We start from the raw sequence: 9114 nt of genomic DNA on the forward strand, positions 1-9114 counted from the left end.
TATTTTATGCTTCATGGTAGTTTCTATGTGCACAGCTTTGAAGTGTTTCTGGTAACTGCATCATCAAAGTGTTGCAGTATCATCTGAGGAACAGCACAAATCCTTAACGAGGAGCAGCCTTTTGAAAATAAGCACTCACATTTACTGTGAAAATAAGCATGCACAATTACAGCAAATGCACAGGACTAATCAGGAGAGACCACCCAAACACATCTGTGCTAAGAATGTGGGAGCCTTGCAGTCTGAGACTTGACGTCGTTTTGAAGGGCGTTTATTGAACTGCCAAATCTTACTCCACATCAGGGTCTCCAGTTCCCTCATTTCTGAGAAGTTGTTGTGAAGGCCTCTCAGCATCACCTGGAACTTAGTGTAGGAGTGCTTGTAGGGAGCTTGTAGGGCTGAGGGATGAAGGGACACTTTCCCTCTCCTCTGTTCACTCTGGCTCCGTTTGTTGCAGTACATAGAGCAGCTCTGGGGAGCAAACCTGGCCATCAGCCTGCAGCCACATTCTTATACTTTTAGAACAGTTTCAGACACATGCCACCATGTGATTCTTCCAAGCAAGTGCCAAGCATGTGTTTGGAGTTGGCACAGGCCATGGGCCATTTCCAATAAGTAGATGGGATGACTTGTGGGATCAGAATTAGGCAATGTGGATACGACCTGTGATGAGCCAGCTGCCCCTACGGTTAGGGGACAAATCTTATAGCTCTTTATTTACCAGCACAGATGTAAACTCTGGAGATAGGATTAATCTCACTGTTTGTTTTTTCCCCTTCCAGGTATTCCTATCCTGTCCCTTTTGAATATCCGCAAGGGACTTCTATTTACAAGAAATACAAGAGTAAATCTATAATGCAATGGATATCTAGCCAACTAAAACATTTCCCAGCGCTGCTTCCACATAGCACTTTTGTGTAGAGTTACATTAATGGCCAGCTCAAGGATGCCAACACAATGTGGGTGGATGCCATCAGCTATGAATGTCCTAAGGGAGACTATGGAATAAGACTTGACCTTCAAAAGAAGTGTCTAGGCCTGGTCTAAAGTGACTGACTCTCCCAGTGTGTAATTTGCAGCTATGCCTTCCTTCTACTGGAAACCCTACCAATGTCAGAATCCAACCTGTAGTTTGCAGAGAATTCATTTGGATTTATCCACTCAAATTTTATTTACTTGCAGTGTTTCAGCTGAGTCTCTCAGCTGGATATTACCTTGCTTTTCAAAGATGGCCCTGATCACTAAAAGGCTGATTTATCAAATTCTTCACAATTCACTAATAGGTATATCTCACTGGTTATTTTCTATGGAAGGACAAAGCAAAAAGAATGTTTCTAAGAATGACTGCACTCTTTTCTGATTTCTTTTGAAAAAGAAAATTTTTAATAACTGTTGGGATATAATTTTAATCACAATGGACAATAATTCCATAAAATGCAATTCAAACCAATAAGACCAGCCAGTGACCAGTCATTTTTCAGTTGGGTTTACAACTTTTCCCATGAAGAGGATGCTCTGAGTATACTGATCAATAATCAACAGCAAGAATGGATGATTGAATTTAACAATGGGAGGAGCAGAATGAGGAAGAAAATCTATGCTGCTGGCTGCTGCAGCCTCTGTGCCATTTTCATGGATCTTCAGCAGGGCCTTGTGAGTAGCCTACAATAAAATACAGCAAGAATTAATGTATGTGGGAGATGTGGTGTGAAATGACTCAAATTAACACAAAGTTAATTCAACTACTGCCTTTCACAAAAAATGCTGGTAAGCCAGGAACCAGGAAGAAGGGCACTACAGCCCATTGTGTGATTTCTAGCAATGTTGTCTCAATAAGCAAATATTTACACATTCAGTGTTCCTCACCACAAGTGCATCAACTCAGACCTTAGCAACTGCACACCTTGTGGAATTAATTGAAAGTAAAATAACCAAGCTTACTCACAGGGCATGTCAGTTTCAAAGGGAAAGGAAATAGGGTTCCAGTACTGCTCTGTAAGTATTCCTAACAGCACATGCACACAGTTTAGCCAGGAATTCAACCTTGCTACCAAATTTTTTGTAAAATTATTGTTGGACATTTTTAATTTTTTTCTTTTACTAGCCCGAAAATGCCAGAAAATGGTAAGTGGTGTTTTCAGAATGGCTGTAAAAATGCTAGTTTTTATCTTCACATTCTTTTCAGTAAATGGGATGTTTTCCTCAAGTCTGGCCCATTTTATGTTTTTAGCACTCAACAGAGCCTTCAATAGTAACAGCAATTTCTAAATCCTTTGAAATTGTAGAATGCATGTTAGAAAAAGGCCACTGTTTCTGTCGATATGCTGACACAAGACATGCACAACCCCTAGTGACCTATAGGCACTTCTTTTACATGCAGAAAATATGCTGTGTTTAGTTTCCTGGTTAAATGCCAAACCCACCCCTCCATCTGCCCTCCACCTTTGCTTGTCAGACAAAAGAAAATATCCTCATCTCCAGATCTTGGAGAAGTGTGAGGGAGTTTAAAGGGACTTTATCAGCTAAATGTTCTATTTCAGAGTACCAGCCAGCCCTAGCAAGAAGTAAAATTTCACAGGTGAACTTAGGGTAAGGCAATTGGCTGTTAAGGAATCCATAGGTGGTTGTTTCTGCTGATAAACTTACTTTTGAAACCTTCAAATCAGGGTTTCCTGTGATTCCAGACAGATCAGCCCGATTGGAAAAGACATCAGTTACACCCAGACTCATTAAGATCCTCTTTAGGTCATAGGTGCCTGAAATTGATACTTTTGGAATATGCAGTTCCATCCTCCTGTCAATCCAAAAGTAAATTATGGTCATTATTGCAATCAGAGCATGCCTTGGACTGAAGATTCCTAACTTGAGGGTGGTTCTTCTGAGCAAGAATGCTAGTCTTTTCATCTAAGAAACATGGCAAGAAGAAGAAGAAGAAGATGCTGGTCTGGAGGATAGAAAAGGATAGAAAATATGGAAGGAGAAAGACATCAATTCATATTTCTTTTATGATTCTGCAATGCAGTCACTTTATGAGACAGTAAACAGTAGTGCTGCCAGCAATTTGGGGACCAAGTTTGATTTCTTTTTCTAACATTGAAGGTTCTGCTTTTGGAATTCACACTACATTCCCTCTGAGGGATCTGACTGCTATGTCACAGCACTCGAAATATTACCACTAAAAATATTACTGCTCAAAATATTTTGCCTGAGACAAGGGAAATGGTGATACTTAGCATCAACTAAAAATGCATGGGGGAAAAAGAATTAAATTTCCCACCTCAGAGATCTCTTCTCTCATCACAAAGCAACGCTGATTCTAATTTTTGCTGAAAGTATCAAATAATTTGGTCCGATCCTTTATACTTCTTCTGTTTACACCTCCCATCAAAAATAGAAGATAGTAACTGTAAAACCTGACCATAGCATTCAGACTTCGGGTTCTGACTACCTCGAATCATCAAATCAAAATTCTATATCTACCGTCTTTGAAGAGATCTTTCCCATTTAGAAAGAGTGTTTTTTGTCAGGGCATGTTCCAACTGTTTCATTTTTCCTTTCTTGGGCAGGATAAAGAATGCTGTAACATCTCCCTTGTAAGGAATCTGCACCACCTCGCAGGACAGCTTCCTGTCAGAGTATGCTTTATAAAATCCATCGCGAGTCATCATCTCCACTTCAACTGAGGTCTTTGCAGTCACGTGGAAAAAGTCCTTGTGAGTCCCCTTAATATTGAAAGGATTTTCCCAGTAAGCTTAAAACCAAAAGAGAAAGAATGGAATTGAATACTTATTTCAGCGAGGATATATTAATATTGTCCAGACTAGTGTACAATAAATAAAACCATATCTAAATATTTACACTTGGAGATAAAAAGTTTTCAAAGTTTATTAAATATCTTTTTCTCTGTAACAATTAAATACCACAGGTTAAATTTGGTATGGACTTGTACACAATATTTCTAGGTCAGATAAATTAAATGAAGTAACTTCATCATATTACCTTGTGTTTTATTTGAAGCAAATGAAAGCTGACCAGAATCCAGGGATTTGCTGTTTTCAGAATATTGCTTGTAAAGCAAGTTTCATAGCAGATGTCTGACTTTTAAAAGGTAGTATGTTATGCTCCTCATATGGTTTCTTATATGTTTTTCATCTTGTAGCACTAAGGAAAAGCCTACATGCTAGAGAAACACAAACTTCTGGACCTGAACATGACTGCAGCATGGTAAATTGAAGAGGGCCTCAAGGTCTTTAGCCTTCAAAACCCTTTGCTCTGTAGGTTTATTCAACTGAATTTTCTAGGATATTTTATTTTGTAATAGAAAAGGTCATTCACTAAACAAATAGACTGGGATTACGGCTTGCCATTCTGTAAGTATGATTTTTTTGCCTTTAAAAAAAAAAAAAAAAGTGAATAGAAATAGCCTAATTTAAAAAATAAATAGTGGAACGTAAACTCCACAATATTCTGGTTACTTTATAAGTTTAAGCCTTCTCCCTTGCCCTCCAGGAAAGAAATTCACTCTGGTATGGTGCCCAGACTAGGAAACCTGAGATTAGGTCACCCAAATTTATAAAGTGTATGATATAAAATATTTTTTTATTTTGCTAAATGTTCATAATTTCCAAATATTCCTTTCTGGGTGGGAAATTCTGTGTATGTCTGCATGCTGCTACAAATGAACATCCAAGAAGAAGTTAATAATTTCCAAAGCAATACATTCAAATACCTCTCAGGATGTGTGTAATATGGTGTCAAGGTGTAGAACATTTGGACTCCAACTGCAGAGGTGCCTACCCATGTAATAGTCATGGACTGTAAGTAAATTAATGTTTTTGGCAATTTTTGTTAAGCATCATCTTCAGATTTTTGTTTTCTACTTCACACATACAATGTGAAAACATTTTGATTTTTAAAATATTGAGTGGATTAAGTCTGACAGGATAATTTAACAATGCAATAATCTGTTGTGCTCTGGCAATTCCCTGAACCTGAATATTGCAATTAAATGAACTTTTATGCTTAGAAGTCTAAATATAGGCTAGAAAAATTTAGATGTGGACGAGGTTTCAGAGTGGAAAACTTTCAATTTTTTTTCATACTAGTCTCATCTAAACACATTCATTTAAAAATTATTCAGAAATAATGTGGTGTACTTGTTTTACTTCAGGGGAAAGAGCACAAAACAGATGCAGTAAATAGCATCTATGTAACTTACCTTTGAAATAAATGTAGTTAACAATTACCATCAGAGTGTTTGGATCAAGGTCCTCAAGTATTTGGTTTATTTTCCCATGGGTTTTATTTTTTACATAATCATTGATCTCTTTTTTAGCTTCAGTGGAATTCTGGAAGCTCCTGGAGACAGCTTTTCCTCTGTACAGTTTTTTGATGTCCTTCAGAAAGGTTTTCATTGGCTTCAGGTGTTTGTCCATGAACAGGGTGTTGCCCATGCTCAGCTGCAGCTGGCTGCCAGGGCGGCTCAGCAGGCGGAGGAGCTGAGCAAAGCCATGGTGTATCTCCTCCTGCTGGATGGAGGTGAGGTTAAAGGCCAGTCCCTCCAGCAGCTGGGCCTGGCTGCTGCCTCGGGAGCCCAGGGCCAGAAGGGCAAGGGCAGCAGAGATGCTGACTGGGGAAAAGAAAATGTTCTTGTCAGGTTCTTGAGTGGTTGCTTGCCTGTAAAAATGAAAGGCAAAGGCTGTATTGCTTGGGATTATCCTTTGGCAGGACTCGAGAGGATCTACCTCAAGAGAATGCTGCTCCTGGGGGTCAGTTGCCTCAGGCTGGTCAGTGTGGTGGTCAGTCTGGGTCAGACTGTGGGCATTGAGGTGAAGCATGGCCACCAGCAAACACAGTGGGAGCATGGCCTTCATCATTCTTCACAGATACTGCATGGACAAAGAACAAAAGGTCTTGGATGCTGGAGGTTGGCTGTATCAACACCTCATCTTTTATTTCTCTCTGCTACTGCCTTCAGTGATTACACTGTTATGTCCTGACCTCCTCCTTTTCAATGGAAATGTTTTTTAAATCCTTGTGCTTCTGAGTTTACCTGTAATTCCTATTCATTGCTGCCTACTTCAGTTCTGCTTTACTCTAGCTACAAAGTTCCTATTAGTGGGGAAAGAAACATGTGAGTATTAAAGGAAAATAAGAGTCCAAGAGAGAGAAGTGAAAAGGTGCTTTTTTTTTTTTTTTTTTTTTTTTAATGACAGAGCAACATGTTAGAAGCTTCCGATTAATTCTTTTGTACTTATCTCCTAAGACCTCCAAGGATTAATATGCTAATAGGGTTTGAATGAGGTTTATGTTAAAAAACAGTGCTACACTGCTATATCAAAGGAAAACAATACGAGACTGTAGAATTCAGAAGTGCTATTTTCTCTAATTCCTGACTCATTTTACCATACAAAGTGGCTAATCATAAGAGCTGGTAAAATCTTTCTGCTTCAATACCTGATTAAATTAGAATTTATTTATCTATTTTAAATGACCACTCACGTGTCACCTGTATTCCAGACAGGTTCCTTCTTGTGTGTATCCCACATCTGGTTTTGGGAAGGGGAGACTGTTAGTATGGACTTGGCCTCTCCTGTCTTTCCAAGCTTTATATGAGCAAGAAAGTATCCTTTTCTACTGTTAATATGCCCAAGGCCAAAGTAGTGCTCAGCAGCAAGACTGGATCAGGGCATCTTAGACATTTGTAGTGACTGTCACCACTTTTTCTCTTTCTTTGTTTACTGCTTTCTCTTTTACCAGTTCAGCCAAGAACATGCTGGGTTGATTTGTGGTGTCTAAGATGCTTAACCTGTCAGAAAACAAGTAAGAGCTATTCCCACTAAAAATATGGCACCAGTCACTAGAAAAACTCCAAACAGCCTTCACCTAATGTCCTGCTTTTAACAGACCAGCTTTAGGCTGAAGATCACAAGCTACCTGCTTAGCCTCCAGTCAATGGTAAAAGCACTCAAAGATGTGGCTTCAGCAGAACAGATGAGATGTTTACTGGGGTTCTCTCCACCCTGGAACAGCACTCTGACCACCAAGGTTTGGGTGAAAAGGAGCCAGCTTGTCTTTCTGCAGCTTTGCTCTGTGTGGTCTGGGTAAATTGGAATTTACAGAGGACATCGGCATAGCAAAATCAGTTTGTGAATTCTGTCTGAGTCATCTTAGTGCAAGCAAGACATTTACTGATTCACTTCAGTTCTGCTTATCTGATTGTAAGCCTTAGGGGAAATTAGTAATGATAAATAAAATTGACAGTTGAGAAGTCAGAATACTTCTGTTATTGAAGCACATTTTTTCTAGATGTTTTTGAGCTATTTGGGATGTGGAGCTGCTATAATGAATCCCCAGAATTTGCTATTCAGTATTTCTTGAAATTAAGTTCAGCTGTCATTTGAAACTTAGAAACTAGGTTTCACCCTTGAAAGCAGATGTGCTTTATGACTCACTTAGCTACATACCATACAGCTGGGTCAAAGTCATTAAGATAAAGATAACTGGGTACTTACTTTACATTCAGAGGGCTCGTGCTCTCAATGGGCTGTATGTTTCTTGCTGCCTTACTTGTACTGCTGTTTTCCTCTGTTAAACATTACATGGCTTTAGATACATATTACCTGGAAGCACAAAGCTGAATGCTGATGAAGCCAGTGTTCTTGGACCTTGTATGCATATGTCCACATCTCTTCACTCCAAACAGAGCAAAGACCACGGGGCCCAGGCTGGTCAGTAGAGTACAGTGTTACATCCCAAAGGGTAAGCAATTCCTAAGCAAATATTTATTGGAAATGATATTTTGATGTCAAGAGCACAGCACTCTGCCCTGTGTGCTACCTGAGATGAGTATAACTGTTCATCTGGAGATATAATCTTGCCCAGCACTAAGCTCTGAAGGCCAGGGTGAGGAGCTACAAGGACAACCACTTGTGAAGGTGAGGGAGCTACAAGGAGCACCACTTGGCCTCAGTCAGGCTACCCAGCTTACTGGACTCCACTTATGTGTCAACATCTCATCTTTTATTTCTACACAGTGAAACCCCACTGGTTGCTACTCAGAAGCCATTGAGTCCTGTTGGCCTCAAATAAAGAGGGTGCCACGTTCAGTCTTGTAAGCATGGTGAATTTTAGGTCTGTGGCAATTTACTGAATGGTCTCCTCACAATCAAATGATCCTTTCTGTATCTCTGTTAAGAACCACCTAGCCTACCAAGATCTGAAAAGTACTTTACATGGACTTCAGCACTTGAAAAAGCTGTATAAAATATGTGCCATCACTGCAAATGCCCAAAGACAATACTGAACAAATGCATCTGCTGTAATGTATATGAGCAGCCACCTAGTCTTAAATACATCAAATAACAGCAAATGATGGAAGAGAGTAACCCAGAAATATTTACCAGTAATAAATCAAGGCAGTGTAAAACTGTGAGTCTCACCCTTCTCATAAAGATGTATTTCCCAGGAATCTTCCAAAGGAAGATGAAGATAAGTGCTGTGAAGCAGGTTCACCACTCTTCAACAATGGATGAGTTGTTCAGATGCATGGTTTGATCAGCCAGCCAGGGAAATGCCTGTTTGGTCCCTCTATGCCTCTGCTACACTTTGCAGGACTTGTTCAGCAAGGGACAGCAAAATGCCCTTGATACTGTAGAACCAAGGTGCTGTGTATGCAAAGCTGTGTAAGCACAGCAGTTCCCAGCTGTGCTGCTTTCAGAAGTTGTTCTTTACCTGCTGGGATCCATGGCCTTGGTCATGCAGATAGGTTCCCTGCATGGTATTTACAGACTCAACCCCTTTTTTTAATTTTCTTTTTTTTTAAATTTCAGAATATAGTTTAGTTCTGCCTGTTTGCCTTAGATACAGGCAAAATTTGCTGTTAAGTATTTTGATTTCTGAATTTGTATTTTTTATTATTAGAATACCAATTCCTACTGTCCCTTGGAGCACTTGTGAAGGTCAGGTGAAGCTTGATGGAATAGCCTGTTTTCCTTTTTTGTCAGCCACAAACACTCTGAATTTAAATTGAGTGAATGTATAAACCAGAATGCCTGATGGCACAAGTGCAGTGTTTCAGGGAAAACGAGAGAGGTGCTCGTGGTGCACCAAGAG

At 39.6% G+C, this 9114-nt stretch overlaps 1 protein-coding gene across 1 annotated transcript; it reads right to left on the reverse strand.

The window, feature by feature from the left end:
* Positions 1-1470: 1470 nt before the first annotated feature.
* Positions 1471-7596, reverse strand: LOC132329303 (alpha-1-antitrypsin-like). Its single transcript, XM_059850232.1, has 5 exons — positions 7515-7596; positions 5219-5888; positions 3481-3751; positions 2647-2794; positions 1471-1662 (listed from the first exon to the last, which is right to left on the reverse strand). Exons 2-5 carry the CDS (start codon positions 5874-5876, stop codon positions 1471-1473), a joined length of 1269 nt encoding a protein of 422 aa, XP_059706215.1. The 5' UTR covers positions 5877-5888; positions 7515-7596.
* Positions 7597-9114: the final 1518 nt, after the last annotated feature.

Source organism: Haemorhous mexicanus, chromosome 6 (genome assembly GCF_027477595.1).
Source record: "Haemorhous mexicanus isolate bHaeMex1 chromosome 6, bHaeMex1.pri, whole genome shotgun sequence".
Taxonomy (NCBI): Eukaryota; Metazoa; Chordata; class Aves; order Passeriformes; family Fringillidae; genus Haemorhous; species Haemorhous mexicanus.